The sequence below is a fragment of the Mustela putorius genome, unplaced genomic scaffold (assembly GCF_011764305.1).
Source record: "Mustela putorius furo isolate JIRA1106 unplaced genomic scaffold, ASM1176430v1.1 tig00000281_pilon_pilon_pilon, whole genome shotgun sequence".
NCBI classification, from domain to species: domain Eukaryota; kingdom Metazoa; phylum Chordata; class Mammalia; order Carnivora; family Mustelidae; genus Mustela; species Mustela putorius.
Genome location: NW_025421343.1, coordinates 14,157,143 through 14,174,746, shown reverse-complemented (window position 1 = coordinate 14,174,746; position 17,604 = coordinate 14,157,143). Strand labels below are relative to the sequence as shown.

General features: G+C 38.4%; 1 protein-coding gene across 9 annotated transcripts in view; it reads left to right on the top strand.

Moving 5' to 3' along the window:
* IMMT (inner membrane mitochondrial protein) overlaps nucleotides 1–17,604 on the top strand; it is a 43,827-nt gene that overhangs the window by 19,413 nt on the left and 6,810 nt on the right. For 2 of the 9 annotated variants that reach the window (XM_004742350.3, XM_045079114.1), the window contains exons 4-11: nucleotides 3,594–3,705; nucleotides 5,652–5,789; nucleotides 6,150–6,245; nucleotides 9,182–9,318; nucleotides 12,232–12,335; nucleotides 13,570–13,705; nucleotides 14,563–14,692; nucleotides 16,569–16,583. In XM_004742350.3, coding sequence (XP_004742407.1) covers nucleotides 3,594–3,705; nucleotides 5,652–5,789; nucleotides 6,150–6,245; nucleotides 9,182–9,318; nucleotides 12,232–12,335; nucleotides 13,570–13,705; nucleotides 14,563–14,692; nucleotides 16,569–16,583 — 868 coding nt within the window. The remainder of the gene's footprint in view (nucleotides 1–3,593; nucleotides 3,706–5,651; nucleotides 5,790–6,149; nucleotides 6,246–9,181; nucleotides 9,319–12,231; nucleotides 12,336–13,569; nucleotides 13,706–14,562; nucleotides 14,693–16,568; nucleotides 16,584–17,604) is intronic. The other 7 variants (XM_004742346.3, XM_045079115.1, XM_004742347.3 and 4 more) reach the window with 6 other exon arrangements.

Genomic DNA, 17,604 nt, shown 5'->3' with positions numbered 1-17,604 from the left:
TTATTATTTTTTTTAAAGATTTGATTTATTTATTTGACAGACAGAGGTTACAAGTAGGCAGAGAGACATGCACAGGGGTAGGGGGAGCAGGCTCCCTGCTGAGCCTGATCCAGGGCTCGATCCCAGGACCCTGGGATCATGATCTGAGCTGAAGGCAAAGGCTTTAACTCACTTAGCCACCCAGGCGCCCCCATTTTTTTCTTGCATTACAACTGTCATCCCATTTCTGACCTCTATCACTTTGTATCCAAACTAGACCTGTTTCTTCCTGCCCCAGCCAAGACTTTCCTCCCAGTCTCCGCCCCTGAGATCTCTTCTTCTACCATAATCTAGGCTATCTTCATAGCAATACCAGAGAATCTTCTAAAATAAGTGCTATCACATTTTTATGATATTTTCATGATACCACTTATCATTGATTTTTATATATTTATTATTATTTGAAAGACTGACAACAGAGACTTTAGACATTGTTTCATGTTCTGCATGAAGAGAGTAAAGCCAGGGGTGGTTAAAGGTTAGCCTAGGAGCTAGCTGTTTGTTACTTTATTCTGTAGTTTATGGTTTTTGCTGGTTTATAGGTTGACATTTAACACAGCTTGGCAGTCTGGCTCTTTGTTTACCTTTCCAGCCTTATCTCTAAATGGTTCTGCACATAAATCCTTAGCTTCGTGTCAGTTTACTTTATAAATATGCCTTGTGCTTTCCATTCATTTATTCAGCAAATGTCAGTCAAGTTGATTACTATATACCAGACACTGTTCCAAGGGCCAGTGTTAAAGCAGAGAGCTAATCAAAGATCACTTCAACTTGCACAACTTTTCCCTTTGCGGGCTCGTACCCAGAGCGGCTTCTTTTCTTTTGCCTACTAATGTTCTCTTCAAGACCTATATCCTTCACTACATACACCAAAGTGTATTTTCTTATCTCTGGATTACAGTAGTAGTTAGTGTTTTTGTTTTTTAATTTTTACCATTTATTCATTCTCTACTCTTGTGCATTGTTACCAACTTGTTGCTTTTATTTATTTATTTTTTTTTTTAAAAGATTTTATTTATTTATTTGACAGACAGAGATCACGAGTAGGCAGAGAGGCAGGCAGAGAGAGAGAGAGGAGGAAGCAGGCTCCCTGCTGAGCAGAGAGCCCGATGCGGGACTTGATCCCAGGACCCTGGGATCATGACCTGAGCCGAAGGCAGCGGCTTAACCCACTGAGCCACCCAGGCGCCCAACTTGTTGCTTTTAGAAACTGCATTTTATTTCATGATAATCGTTTTGGAGCCGACATGATTATTTATGCACAAGATAATAAATACTGAGAGAGGATAAACTTAAAATCTTTTTGATGGACATGGAATAAGACCTGCCTAAACGGAGATAAATATTATGTTCTGGATAGGAGTTAATATCATAAAAATGTCATTTTTCTCAAATATATTCATTTCTCTTATATTTCCCTTAAATTTGTATATATTTGACAGAAATGACATTTGTATACACAGACACTGACACACACACCCCCAACACACCCATACCATTTACACATACACCTAATAAGAATTCTAATGAATTGGGGCGCCTGGGTGGCTCAGTGGTTAAGCCGCTGCCTTCGGCTCAGGTCATGATCTCAGGGTCCTGGGATCGAGTCCCGCATCGGGCTCTCTGCTCAGCAGGGAGCCTGCTTCCTCCTCTCTCTCTCTCTCTGCCTGCCTCTCTGCCTACTTGTGATTTCTCTCTGTCAAATAAATAAATAAAATCTTTAAAAAAAAAAAAAAAAAAAAAAAAAAAAAAAAAAAAAGAATTCTAATGAATTTTTTTTAGAGGTTGAGGAATCAGATAAGATGATTTTTAAATTCATATGAAAGGATAAATAATGTACTAAACTAGCCAAGCACATTTCAAAACTGTGTTGGGTTTTCCCAGATAATGGACTTTATTATAATCATACTTTAATAGAACGGTAAGGTTTTAACACAGGATTAGAAATTAGAATAGAAAAACTTAGTCTGGAAATAGGTCTTATTTATACACAGACACACATAACACACACATTTATTGGGAGAGTGTGAGTTGGTAGAACCTTATGCTAAAGCGATCTGTTAGTAACTGTTAAAAATATATAACCTTTTTGACCTAGCACTTCGTCTTTTGGCAGACTATGCTACAGATACCACTGCAGTGCTTTCCAGTTGCATGGACAAGGAATTTTTTTTTTTTTTTAAAGATTTTATTTATTTATTTGTCAGAGAGGGAGAGCATGCATGCACAAGTAGGAGGAATGGCAGGCAGAGGGAGATACAGGCTCTGTATGAGGGACTCCGTCCCAAGCCCCTGGGATCATGACCTGAGCCGAAGGCAGATGCTTAATGGACTGAGTCACCCAGGCACTCTGGACAAGGATGTTTAACAATGAAAAAAGCAGGAAACAAGCTTGTTTTCCAAACATAGGAGAGTAATTGATAAAATTTTAGGGTTTGCAGATACATTAAGATATACAATTAAATTAGAATGTTATGGAACTAAAAATCATTGCTTGATCTGGAAGAGAATGTCCATGATAGATTATTAAATGAAAATAAAACCAAGAACTGAGTTACATGGTAATTTGTATAATATAACCAACCTTATTTTGTTTTGTTTAAAAAAATGAAAAGTTGTATATGTGTATATTCCTGAGCTTATGCTCAGGGATGGAAGGATAGATTTCACGCTATTGGCAGTGGTTACCTTCTGAGTGCTGGAAAGGAAAAAAGCAGTAAAGAAGCAAAATAAAACCATTAATATGTCTTGATATTATTTTGCTTGTTATAAGGAGCATGTATTTCATGATTTAAATGATAAAATTTTACTAAAAGAAAATGCACATATTTCTAATTTCTGATAGTGACAAAGTTCAAAATTATTGCTCTTATATTTGAGTAGTCGTTGAGATATCTGCATTCCATTACCAAGTTCTGGCAAAAAAAATGGCACATCACAGGTGGTAAATGAAAATATTTCTGTTACTTAGTAATTTTTGCCAGCGCATTATAACGGCAGTCCTTTAATGAACAGGGTCTTAAACTTAAGGCAGGTGGTAACTGAGAAAGAGAAAATCAGGCATTACAATAGGATCCTGTATTTCAGTGTACGGTTGCATGAATCTGGGAGATTAAGGAAACAAAGCTAACATTTGGTTTTACTCAGAGCCTCTGAAAATTATTTGTTTCTAACTGAATATATATACAAGGCAACAAAATTGGATTTAAGAAGCAGATGGAAATGGTGCTCTCAATGTTGTATATATAGAAGAAATGGTGTTAAAAGGGAAGGCTCTGCAACATATACTTTATTAGTTGCCCTAAGAGAAGCCTTTGGTACTATGAAAATTGGGCCAGTCATTTGGCATGAAGTTTTTGGGTTGCATTTTTCTAAAATGAAGACTTACCTTACCTTACTGTGATTAATAAAATATGTAATACTGTGAAGTGTTAACTTTATATGAAAAGCCTGAGGTACTTGACTTTTGAAATAATACAAGTTATTCTGTGCTGCCTTTAAAAAAAAAACCAACAGTATTATATCTGAAGTGTTATGTGTTTTTTATTTCCAAGATGCAATCTGGTCCACTAAAAATCTCCAGTGTATCAGAGGTAATGAAAGAATCTAAACAGCCTGCCTCACAACTCCAAAAACAGAAGGGAGACACTCCAGCTTTAACAACAGGTACCTATACTTAGAATCAGTTTTTTAAAAATTATAGATAAATAGATTGTTTTAATGAATTTGTACCCAGGGTCAAGAGGGGGCTCCTACCTCAGGAAGCACTCTTCCGGTCCCTAGTTCTTACCAGGAAAGAAGTGTTTACACCTATCATTTAACACTCCTTTTAGGAGTTGAGTGGGATATGGAGTTGGACTTTATTGTGAATAGCTATTCAGTGAGGATAATGGCAAGAATTGTCTTGCCTCCAACACTTTTTCTTTATATTTTACCCCTGACTCTTAGCTTTTCTCTTCTCTTCTCAGTGATATAGCTGTGGTCTGGGGAGTTTTTTTTTTTTTTTTAAAGATTTTATTTATTTATTTGACAGAGAGAGATCACAAGTAGGCAGAGAGGCAGGCAGAGAGAGAGAGAGAAGGAAGCAGACTCCCCGCTGAGCAGAGAGCCCGATGCGGGACTCGATCCCAGGACCCTGAGATCATGACCTGAGCCAAAGGCAGCAGCTTAACCCACTGAGCCACCCAGGCGCCCCAAGGGGGAGTTTTTTTCCCCAATTCATGATTTGCCAGTAATTCTGTCCCAATTTATGACACTTACCTAACTCTAACCTGCTCAGTAAACATTTCAACTTCTGTGTTTCTCCTTGATTAAACCTCTTGACTTTCTTTCATTCAGCAAATATTCATTGATTGTCTACTATCTGCCAAACATAGTAGGCACATTCTAGGCACTGGGGCTATAGCAATGAACAAAATAGTAAAAAAAAAAAAACACAAACTCTGCAAATATTTCTTAGTGGGATATGGGGAGGAAGATCATACCTAAATAATATGTAAAATATATAGGATGTCAGAAGTGATGTGTTGGGGGGAATATTGCAATTTAAAACACAGGGGGTAAGGAAAGTATCATCTGAAAGGTGTCATCTGAGGAAAGACTAGAAAGCGATGAGGGATTAAGGCAGGTCTACAAGGCTGGTGGAAGAAAAGCATCAAGCAGAGGGATTAGCTCGTGCCAAGGCCTAGTATATTTAACTAATAAGGAGCACATGAAGCAGGAGTGGAAGAATAGTAGAAAATGGGGTCAGGAGGAAGCAGGAAGCCTATTGCGGCAGGCTTTCGAGGCCATTATAAGCATTTTGCTTCATATTCTGAGAGAGATGGGAAGGTGTTAGGAGGGTTCTGAGCCAAGGGATTGATACCTGATTTTTATTTTAATAAGATCAGTGGCTATTGCAGAGAGTAGATAAAGAGACCAAGAGCAGAGCAGGGAGACCAGGTAATAGGCCTTGCAGTAATCCAGCTTCATCTTTTAAATGGGACTTTCAGTTTATTTAATTTTTTTTCTCTGTTATGTTCCTCTTTTTTCCTCCTCTATTTTACCTTTTGGATTAATTATTTTCTTTCCCAGCACTTGTTTATAAACTCTTGATTTTTTCCAGTCTTCCTTTCTTCTTTTGTGTTTAAAACTGTCATACTGTTCTTGCTCACACCTCTTGTATCATCTCTACACTGTTCAGAGCAGTTACAAAATATCTTTTGAATACTTTGTTTTGTTTACCTTCTTCATTACAGGTCCTGTTTTCCTTTGTTAATACTTTTCCTTTGTTAATACTGTTTTTCCTTTGTTAATATGTAAATCTTCCGGGCACTTCCCATATGTTAATATTTAATACCATTTAGTATGTTACTAGAAGCCCTGCCTGAGAACCATGGTGCTTAAAATGCAAGTGGGATCTCTTGTGCATTTCCCCCTCTTGTCCATCTTGTGTGGGTTTGTGTCTCTGGGGGACTGGGCTGTAGTCTCCTTGCCTGTTTGAGTAGTGGCAGCATCTGCATTTGTGTCTGTAAGGAGGCAGATGTGAAGTGGGTGCTAGTTGTAGTAGATTCCTGTGTTCTTCTGTGTTAACCCAGGAGATTACAAATACCATGAGTAACATATATTTGTAGGACCTACAGAGGCAGCTCAAATTATTTCTGCAGCAGGTGATACACCATCAGTCCCAGCCCCTGCGGTTCAGCATGAGGAATCTATAAAAACTGAGCACCCTGGAATTGGTGAAGGGCAGCCCAAGCCTGCAGCTTCAGGTAGTTTATTTATATTTGTGGTTTTGTAAATGATTTGTCCATCAGAACTCTTTAATGCCTAGGCAACCTCCAGACAATATGTAAGTACCCGCTTATACTGGTTTTATTCGCAGACTGGCTTAGGGAATTTTTTTAAACTTTAGAGTCTGAATAAATCTCTGAAAGCAAGAGGTTTAAGAGCTGATCCCTTATTTCTTCAGTTGGAATCATTGACTGGTGATGTCGTTTTAGAATCCTAATGACAAAAATGCCTTCAGTTGATAGAACTGGCAAGTACACACGATGGTGTTTTTATTTCCCTTTGAGCTGTTGAAATTCTGTGCTGAAATTTGATTTCCTCTTATTTACTTTTGCTGCAAGAGGAAGCATCCTCAACTTCTGTACGGGAGCGACCACCCGAAGAAGTTGCAGCTCGCCTTGCACAGCAGGAAAAGCAAGAACAAGTTAAGATTGAGTGTATGTAAACCAGACGGCTTCTTAAGCACTCTGCGTCATCTCCATTAGTTGCTGTCTTCTTCAGCCATCGGCACACGTTTCTGATCCATCAGCTAGTTTGGTTTCTTTAGTGGCATTTGTCTGTGTACCGCCTTTATTTCATCATTTGTTTTCTTTCCATTTAACCTCGTTTTACCTGGGTAACAAAGGCTGTTCTTAGTGTATAGTTGGAGAAAATTTCAAATAATACTTGTACTTAATCCATTTATGTTTATTAGGGTTTGTGCTAAAGATTCTTTGTGTTATGTGGAACAGAAGTTGTTTGTTTTGGCAACTTCCCTGAAAGCCTTTTAATTGTTTAATTCATAAATTTATTTGTATAGGTCAAAATGGCACCTGCTGTGGTTTATTACCAGCCTTTGGACTCTAATAGCCCCCTTATCTGATGGAAGGTGGTGAAATGTTCTGCACATGGCTGGTTTCCAGCTAACTGAAGCATATTCCCTTTCAAGTTTTGATTTTATGTTAAACTTTTTGATGGTTTTTAAAAGAGATCTATCTAAAAATGTCTTTTTCTTGTCTTAAACAGGTGTAGGGCACATCATTTATTGTACTGGGCAGTATAAAGATTTTTGTGGAAGTAGGGGATATGTAGCTTTATGCTGGACTGAGGTGTTTATTTTAAAGTCTTATGGCAGTTCTTTATAGTTTTTTTTTTTCAAAGATTTTATTTATTTATTTGACAGTCAGAGAGAGATCACAAGTAGGCAGAGAGGCAGGCAGAGAGAGGGGGTGGAGCAGGCTCCCCGCTGAGCAGAGAGCCCGACGCGGGACTCGATCCCAGGACCCTGAGATCATGACCTGAGCCGAAGGCAGAGGCTTAACCCACTGAGCCACCCAGGCACCCATCAAGATCAATTTTTTATTCATGTTTTTATTTTTCACTTTTCACCTTTTATAATGTAGATGCCCTGAAGTTGTACATTTAAGAAAGTGATGTCTGCTGTTTTGTAATTATCCCCCCTCCCTTTTTTTACATCCAGTTTTTATCTTTCATTTTGGGCAAAGTGAAAATTTTAAGAATTTTTTCTATCACCTCTTAGTTTTCTCTCAGGCTTTACTTTTAAAATGTGTGTGTTTGTAATTCTTAAATCTCTCTCTCTCTCTTTTTTTTTTTTTAAGATTTTAAAAATTTATTTGACAGAGAGAGATCACAAGTAGGCAGAGAAGCAGGCAGAAAGAGAGGAGGAAGCAGGCTCCCCACTGAGCAGAGAGCCCGACACGGTGCTCGATCCCGGGACTCTGAGATCATGACCTGAGCTGAAGGCAGGGGCTTAACCCATTGAGCCACCCAGGCGCCCCGGTGTTTGTAGTTCTTATTGAGAATCAAAACACCAGGGGCAACCTTGGTGGCTCGGTTGGTTAAGTGTCTGCCTTCCGCTCAGGTCATGATACTGAGTCCCACATCAGACTCCCTGCTCTGCAGGGAGTCTGCTTCTACCCCTACCCCTACCCCGTGCTTGTGTTCTCTCTGTCTTTCTCAAATATAAAATCTTAAAAAAAAAAAACAAACCCCAAATCAACAAGTGGAACCACATCAAACTAAAAAAGCTTTTGTATAGCAAAGAAACAACTAATGAAACAAAAAGGCACCCGGGTGGAATAGGAGAGACCATTTGCAAACCTTAAGTCTGATAAGGGTTAATACCCAAAATATATATGCAACTCCTACAACTGAATAGCCAAAACAAAACAAGAAAGAAAGAAAGGGAGGGAGAAAGAAGAATCCAAAGTACAGTGAATAGACCTGAAGAAGACTTTGAGCCTATGGGCCACTGTGAAGTGGTTTACTGTTACCTGTGCTTTCGTGTGGGGGCGGGGGGTCTCCCCCCAGGGTCCCCCACCTCCTTTAACTCATACACGTTCCCTCTCTGCCTCTTTTTTCCTTTGTACCCCTCTCTTCATACCCCGTGTGTCTTCAGGTGAACCTCAGTCTCACATTCATGGTGTGGTATTTTCTCATCACCTTTCTCTTTCATCTTTGTTGCCTGGGTACCGCAGGTGGTTCCTAGGTTCCATTTGTTCATCTCTAGCTTATGCTGCTTTTGCTCAGAATCACCTTCTGTTTTTGTTTTACCTGCCAAATATATTTTCCCTTATAAAATTATCTGATATGTGATAAATTAGTCTTCTCACTGGCTTGCTTTCTTCAGATGATCATTTTGCCATTTTAGTATTATATCTGGAGTCATCCCTTGCTTTATTTATTTATTTTTAATTAGGTTTATTTTTGTTTCCTGAAGCAGCATGTAGAGATATGATTTTAGTAGGTTGTAGCCTCTTGCATCGTGGTATCTGTTTGTTTCTTGACTTCTTTTACAGAAAACACTGTCCTTTCCAAACCAGTTTCTTTTTTGTTGCCTTATTTCCTTATCCTTTTCTTTCTCTTGTTTGTCTGTTATCTCCTTATATCTTGGTGATATAAGTTGCTGTGAGTATCCCTACATGCTGAGGTGAAATGGGCATCTCTTTTTCCCTGTGGATCTATGGGACCATTCTTCAAACTGAACAATGCTGATGGCTATGCTGAATTTATAGGGGCTAACAGTGCTAAACTTGTTCCTCCCATTGAGGTATATGCTAGCCTTCTTTAAGCAATTTTTTGTCTTGGAGAAAACAAAACAAACAAAAAACCCAAAATACTTTTTATTTTGAAAAAATTCAGTTGTGTATAAAAGCAAAAATAGTATAATGAACCCCCATAGGTCTGGCCACCAGATTTTGTAATTACTAACATTTTACCATACTTGCAAATGAAATGATTCTCTAAATCTCTGTTTTTGTTTTTTACATTTTTGAGGAAATGCAAAGGAAGACTCAGTAGGAGAAGCAGGGAAGTTTACAGTAAAGTTATTTAGCAGGGAGGGATTTGTTTTTTACTGTTCTTTGTATTTCAGCTGTAGCCAGGAGCTTAGAAGATGCTCTGAGCCAAACTGCTCACATCACTCAACAGGCCATTATCGCTCAGAATGCTGCGGTGCAAGCTGTCAATGCGCACTCCAATGTCTTGAAAGCAGCCATGGACAATTCGGAGGTGAGCCAAAGAATGGATAGCCATGTATTATTTAAGACTGATTTCTTCCTTTTAGTATGGGCTTTCTCCCACTAAGTGAAGACTATCAAGAGTAATTTTTTTTTTTTAAATAAACAAGACAGGAAAGATCTTTGCATGTTGTTTTTAATGAGTTTCATATAGTGCTTTATCTCACAATAATGATACAGTACAATAATTAGTTCATATTTGCTCTCATATCTTAATGGTGCTTGAGTATTATTTTGTCATTCTTTTTTTTTTTTTTTTTAATCAGAGAGAGAGCGAGAGAGAGCGAGCGAGCACATGCAGACAGAATGGCAGGCAGAGGCAGAGGGAGAAGCAGGCTCCCTGCCGAGCAAGGAGCCCGATGTGGGACTCGATCCCAGGACGCTGGGATCATGACCTGAGCCGAAGGCAGCTGCTTAACCAACTGAGTCACCCAGGCGTCCCATTGTCATTCTTTTTTTTTTTTTTTTGCTTTAAAAATTGCCGACCATTTTAAATTTCTTTAATTTTTTAGCCAATCATTTTTAAAATAAACTTTTTACTTTAAGATACTTTAGTTTGACACACAGTTATAAGAAGTAATACAAGGGACGCCCGGGTGGCTCAGTTGGTTAGGGATTTTCTCTTGATTTTGGCTCAGGTTAGGATCTCAGGGTCATGAGATCCAGCATGGAGCCCCATATCCGGCTCTGGGCTGGGCATTGAGCCAGCCTGCTTAAGAGTCACCCTCTCCCTCTGCCTCCCCCCCCACCCCCCGCTTCACCCTGCCTCTCACACTCTCTTTCTCCAAAAACAAACAAAAAAAGCAAAACGGAAATCCCACGTACCTCCAAATACCAGCTGTTTTATTTTTTATTATTTTTATTTGTTTGTTGGGTGTGGAGCCTGACACAGGACTTCAGTTCATGATGCTGAGATCAAGAGTTGGGTGCTTAACTGACAGAGCCACCCAGGTGCCCCCAAACCAGCTTTTTTTTTTTTTTTAAGATTTTATTATTTATTTATTTGACACACAGAGAGCACAAGTAGTCAGAGAGGCAGGCAAAGGGAGAGGGGGAAGCAGGCTCCCTGATGAGCAGAGTCCAGTGTGGAGCTTAATCCCAGGACCTTGGGATCATGACCTGAGCCAAAGGCAGAGGCTTAACCCACTGAGCCACCCAGGTGCCCCCCAAACCAGCTATTTTAAATGCTTAGGTTGATTATTTAACTTACATTGAGCACATCAGAGAATAAATTAAAACAGTACTACTGGGACGTAATAAATTGTTTTAATAATTACATTCAGTTATTCAGTGTATAAAAATGTATTTAGATACCAAGTTGTTTGAAGAGTAAAAATAAATACATGAACTGTGAATCTCAGGGATCAATACCTTGTGCAATAAGTAAAGTTACTTTGCCACTATAACTGTGGGCTTTTTACAGAATTTAAACATGCTTCACGTTGCTTTAGTCCTATGCACATACATCACAGAAAAGTTAGAGCTCTGATGTAAACAACTAGAAATTAGAACCTTTAAAAAAAACTTTAAGAAAATTCTGGTTTATTTAATGTCCAAGAAAAAAATTTAGATTTCAGTCAGGAAAGTGGAAACCACACAGAGAATATTTAATATTTCGGTTATACAGGTGTGGGAAGGGTGTAAGTTGTAGGATATCAGGAATTTGGGTTCAAACCAAAGTAGACTCGTATGTTTCAGAAGGACATTGATTAGAAGCTTTAAATATCAATGGTATTGCTTTGGTGAAAGCCTCCATAAGAGGGTATTTCCTCTTCCCAATGAATGCACAGCATGTAATGTATGTACATTAGATAGTATGAAATCTGTTGAAATCAAGATTTTACAACTAAAGGACATCTTATGGTAATGGTTAACTAGACTAGGGGATATTAGCTGGTGTTACAAAATTATCAGAAACATGAATGAACACAAGTTTTGAAATGTTAAAAATGGATTCCAACTTCTTTAAAAAAAAACTGCAGATGCACAAAGGCTCTTAAAATAGATACAGAATTACTTTCTCAAAGCCCTGTTTGGAAACAGTTTGGAAACAGTTGGACTCCTTTTGATAGTAGGGAAACCTAGTGTCTATTCACAGAATGGCTTATCCTTGGACCTCTGTAAGGATTTTCAAGGAAGACTTTTGTATATATATAAAATTAACATCTTACAAAATTCGGGGGGTGGGTTTGACAATAGTTGATTTTCACTTTACCAATTATAGAGGGTCATTTTTTTAGGATAATGTTTTAAAGGAGTAAGGACTGTACAGATGTATAAACTTTCTGCTTACCCTTAAACTGATTTTGGTAGACAGACCTGCAGTTAAGAGAATTTTAAATAATGATGCTTCGTTGAAGAATAAACAATTCATAAAGTTATTGTTCTTACAGATCTTTTCTGCTTCATATTCTCCTTTTGTGAATCTAATAAAAATATTATCTCTCCTTAGAAGATGCTTATATGCACTAGAACACAGTCTTTTACAGTTTTAGTGATTGGTTTTGATGGGGTTCATGGACTTCCTTGGTTCTAACCATGAACCTTAGATTAAGAGACCCTACTCTGGGCGCCTGGGTGGCTCAGTGGTTTAAAGCCTCTGCCTTCGGCTCAGGTCATGATCCCAGGATCCTTGGATCGAGTCCCACGTCGGGCTCTCACCTCAGCGGGGAGCCTGCTTCCTCCTCTCTCTCTGCCTGACTCTGCCTACTTGTGATCTCTGTCAAATAAATGGATAAACTCTTTAAAAAAAAAAAAAAAAAGAGACCCTACTCTGAAGAAATGCCATATATAAGTTTTTAACCTTTGAATTCGATGCCCTTGTTTCTAAATTTAGCCACGGTGGTGTATCCTGTGACTGTAATAGCGATTATTCATGTTTACATAAGTAAAATATTTTGTTTAGATTGCAGGTGAGAAGAAGTCGGCTCAGTGGCGCACAGTGGAGGGTGCATTGAAGGAACGCAGAAAGGCAGTCGATGAGGCTGCTGATGCCCTTCTCAAAGCCAAGTAATTACTCATGGACTTTAACAAGTAATTAGGGCCTCCTGGTGGCTTTCTTTGGGCTGGGTTTTCTTTGTATTGCCTGTTTACAAACACGAGGCAGAGAAACCCTTCCCTCCCTTCACCTCTCCTTGATCTGTATCGGAATCAGGAACAGAGAGGCTTAAAAAGGAGAGAGGGAATAAAATATAATTAGGCCAAAGTAAATTTGGCAGAAACCTATATAAAGGATCTTGTATAAAAAGCAGTTTTTCTTTTAGGTGATATATCTCTATGGATTTACTGAGATTCTGCCATAATTTCAAGATTTTTCAGGGTTGGTTTAGGCAGTTTTATCAGAATTTTGAGAGTATGTCACAGTCTCTTTGTTTTAACTATCAAAGTAGTTAGTAAATAGTAGGTCTAGTTTTATGCCATCTTGACCTCGATTCCTGGAATTTGGCTAAAACTAGGATCAAGCAAGCCAAGTATAAAATCAGTCTCTGATGCTGGAAACCTACATTTGACTAAAGGGTCTCATTAGCCTCTCAACTTGGAATCACTCATTCAAAATTTTGTTGGGATTTTAGATAAAGTATTTATTATTCATAGAGAAAGAGAAGTCTTCTAATTCACGGCAGCATATCTTTTAGGAGTTTTAAGACGTATGCGCACATCACTAAACCTGGAGTCGGGGCTCTTGAGTTCTGTGTTTTGTGGTGGCTAGGCCGCAGTTCATCCAGTTTGTGAAACATTCTGAATCATGAGGGCTTCTTGAGACCCATGTGTATTTGCTCAGTGAGCTCCTTGGTTTCCTCCCTTGCTTCTGCCTTCTGTATTAAGCACTCTCTCAGCGGAAGGGCAGTTGGCATAATCCATGCAAAAGCTGCCGTTTATTCAGTGCGCTGGATGTGGCAGTTGCTTTGCCAGGTACTTCTCATTGATTTCTTCTAATACCCATATAAGGGTGAACAACAAAGGAGAGGTGGATCTGGGAGTTGAATCCAGGTTTTCCTGGTTCTGAAGCCAGTGTATTCCATGTATACCATGCTCCCTGTCTGGTTCATGCTAGTAAATCTAGCTTCCGACCAAGCTATTTTCAGTTAGTTTGTATATATTGTGAAAAAATACTCGAGTAATTTTTTTCAAATTACATTTTTTCATAGCTTCTTAACAATTGTATGCTGTGTATATTCAAGCTCTTTGCTAAAGTTGATGAGGAATAATACTAAATCTTTTGTTTTGTTTTATTGGTTTCTAGAGAAGAGCTAGAGAAGATGAAAAGTGTAATTGAAAATGCAAAAAAAGAAGAGGTTCCTGGGGCCAAATCTCATATAACAGCCGCCGAGGGGAAACTTCACAACATGATAGTTGATCTGGATAATGTGGTCCAAAAGGTACGTTTCTTAGATCTTTTATAGCATCAAAATATTTTTAAAAATATTTTTTTGAGGGGCCATGAAAGTGAGAGAGATCACAAAGGGAGTAGGAGAAGCAGACTTGCTGCTTAGCAGAGCCCAATGCGGGGCTCAATCCCAGGACCCTGAGATCATGACCTGAGGCCAAGGCAGAGGCCTTTTTTTTTTTATTAAGATTTTTAAATATAATCCTTTAGTCAAAGAATTTGAAGAATTCAGGAAAATAATAAGATTCCTTTCTTTTTCTGTTTACCCCTGGAAAGCATAGAAGTTGTTACTAATCTTGGACACAAAGTGGATTATCCATTATTAGCAATACTTCTTAAAATAGGTAATATTTTTGGTCCTGGTTATTAAATGAAAATTTTCATTTTGTAGCAGTTCTTTGTTTGCACTTATATAGTCTATGTGGGTAGTTTCCTGTGACCAGAGAAAGAGGGACAGGGGCATAGTCGGATGGTAAAGGGCTTGGGACACCTGGGTGGCTCAGTGGGTTAATAAGCCTCTGCCTTTGGCTCAGGTCATGATCTCAGGGTCCTGGAATCGAGTCCCACATCGGGCTCTCTGCTCAGCAGGGAGCCTGCTTCCTCCTCTCTCTGCCTACTTGTGATCTCTCTCTCTGTCAAATAAATAAAATCTTAAAAAAAAAAAAGATGGTAAAGGGCTTGTCTGCATTACAGGGCTTATGTTCCTTTTTCTGAGCTTTAGCTTTCTCTCTTTATATTATTTATATATTCTCAGCCAATATATAAATACGTGACTATAATGTCTCCTTTTTTTTGGATGATAATGATAATTTCTGTTCACTTTAACCCATACCCCTTGTATTTGTTCAGGTCAAAGCAGCTCAGTCTGAGGCTAAGGTCGTTTCTCAGTATCATGAGCTGGTGGTCCAAGCCCGGGAAGACTTTAAACGAGAACTGGACAGTATTACTCCAGAAGTCTTGCCAGGGTGGAAAGGCATGAGTAAGTACAACTGAAGTGTTGGTGCTTTTCCTGTTTTTGTGTTTTAAAAACTGTTCAGCTAAACTTGCTTCAACCCCATTCATCTAATCCGGACCCCTCTGTTACGCTTATCTCAATTTGTTGACAGTACAGTGTTTTCCACATTTTATTTGTCATAGCCATATTAGGTGGCAATGCTCCCATGGTTTAGTTCCAGCCAGTGTTTGATTCTAAAACTAATGGTTCTATTCAGATCTCTGCTACTTAGGAAAAAATAATTTAGAATCCAAGTAATTCAGAGTGACATTTTAACCTTAAATCTATTAGAATATTGTTTATGTATGTAAAATTATGCAAAGCCTTTGATACTTTAAAAATATTTGTAATGAATTGAGGCACGCCTCAGGACTGGTCTGATGACATCATGGTTGAAAACTCATTTGGTGAGAAGGAAGTCATTTGTATGACTGTCAACTTGCAGATAGCTCAGACTGCGGGGAACTTGAACCATGTTTTATACAGTGTAACTGCAGAGGATTGTTATTTCTTCCTGAAGTGCTCTGAGAGTACTAATAGTCACATAAATTACCAGTCTCAACAAATTCAAAATACATTTGCTATTGTCTGTTAGAAGCTGAATGTAAGGTAGGAACTGAACTGGTGTTTTAGGCCTCTCTGAGCCTATGTCAGAATGTATGTACTAGCTGATCCAACTGGTCAGCTGCTCGGTGTGTGCCTTAGAAGATACATGGGTGCTCAAGGAGACTCATAAAGTATTCATAGCAGCCCTGTAATTGTAAGAGCAGAAAAATCAGAAACTGCTAAATGCGCCTTCCATGTGGCAGTATAAGTCAATGAACTAAAACTATGGCTCTCAAACATAAATGTTAAGAAAAAAAGTTGGGAAAGAATACAAAGAGTAGGGTACCACTTAACGTGAAGATTAAGAACATGCAAAACAGTGTGCCGTTTTAGGATGCATATGTATATAAAATCTAACAAGATGAATGGTAAACACCATATTTAGAGCTAGTGGTTAGCACTGTTGGGAGGAGGGAGGAGGAACCTTTAGGGGGAGCATAGGTAGATGTTGCCAGGATGGGAAAACGAAGTGCAGGTTGTAGATTGTCTTTGTTTCCAGGGGACAGTTCCTTTATTGCTGTAGATTTGTAGAAAATCTCATCTGTGTACTTTGTTGAGACTGACATCTCATTTTCTTCATCTTGCCAATTTTTCCTGCAACACTGGAACAGATTCCTGTTTTTTGGTTTTTGTTTTTTTGGGGGGAGTGTGGGATGTCTAATACCAGATTACACAGTTGACTTCTAGAGCCATTTTGGGTGAAAAATACCTGTCTTTGAATTTAAAGGTCATGCCCATGATGTTAAGCTCACGCCGAGAGGCAGGAGACTGGCTGTGGTTCCCTCTCCTGTCACTGTGTCATCAAGGTGGTGCCTGTGACAGAATATTGATTTCTTAAGTATTTGAAATGTCTGGAGAGGCCTGTACTGAGAACAGAGTCCAGACTGGGGCTTAGTAAAATATGCAATGAACCAGTGTAAATGGAGGGCTGGGGAGTAAATGAGAATTGATAGTTTTTGTGTGAAAACTAAGTTGAGTGCTTCAGCAAAAATACAGATGAGCCCCTGGAAACCAAAGCTACTTTTAATATGAATGAGTCTCTTATTTTGTAAAATGCTAGAATTTACCTGGATTTATATTGCTCTATGTCCTTTTATGTTTTAGGAAATTAGTTGTTTTGCTTTTTAATATTTAAGTATGCATTTTCTGTTACTGGTTTCTGGTTCCCTATTTCTTTTTGGATATTCCTATTTAATAATTAATAACTGGAATATGTAAGTTCTTTTTTTCAAACTTTTCTTCTTTTCCTTTGTAGGTATTTCTGACCTAGGTGAGTAATTTTGTGTGTTTTAAACTTAGAGGCTATTTATTTGTGTCTTAAAATACTGCAGTCTTTTTGTCTATGGTTCTTTTATTAAAGCATTTGAATAATTTCTAACAGAACTGTGTTGCATGTGATAAATCTGATTCGATATTTTGGGCATCCATGTGCTCTCAGGAACAAAAATGTTTCACCAAATGATTGGAAATCTGTAGATAGGTGTATCGATATCTATATGTATTTTAAAGCTTTCGTTATGTAAAATTCCAGTAACAAGTGGGAGAGCTCATAGATTCATCACCCATCTTTAGTAATTATCAACACATGGCTTTTGTCATTTATTTCCCAGCTTCTATGGAATCAGATCCCAAATATCATATATCCTTTTCAGTTACAAATAATTTCCATATTTTAAAATAAAAATAATCACTGTACCATTATCACACCTAAAACAGTAATTCCTTGATATCATCACATGTCTGTTTGGTGTTCAGTTAACCCCAATCATTTTATAGAATGAGTTTTTTTAGTTTTATTTGAATCAGTATCCAAAGGAGCTACACATGTTGAATTTGATCAGTAAGTTTCTTATCCCCACTTTATTTTTTGCTTCTCAGTTCTTATACTGTGGAATTGAGTCATTCATCATGTAGTATTTTCCACACTCTGAATTTTGCTATTAAAGCTGTAATTCTTGGGCGCCTGGGTGGCTCAGTAGGTTAAGCCGCTGCCTTCGGCTCAGGTCATGATCTCAGGGTCCTGGGATCGAGTCCCGCATCAGGCTCTCTGCTCTACAGGGAGCCTGCTTCCTCCTCTCCCTCTCTCTACCTGCCTGTCTGCCTGCTTGTGATCTCTGTCTGTCAAATAAATAAATAAAATCTTAAAAAAAAAAAAAAAAGCTGTAATTCTTAACCTACAGAAATGTGTCAGAATACTTTTGGAATGTGACCTTTGAAAACAAAATACATGCATAAGCCTAAGTTAGAATCTTCGGGCATGTGTATTTTAAAAAGCTTGACAGGTGATTCTT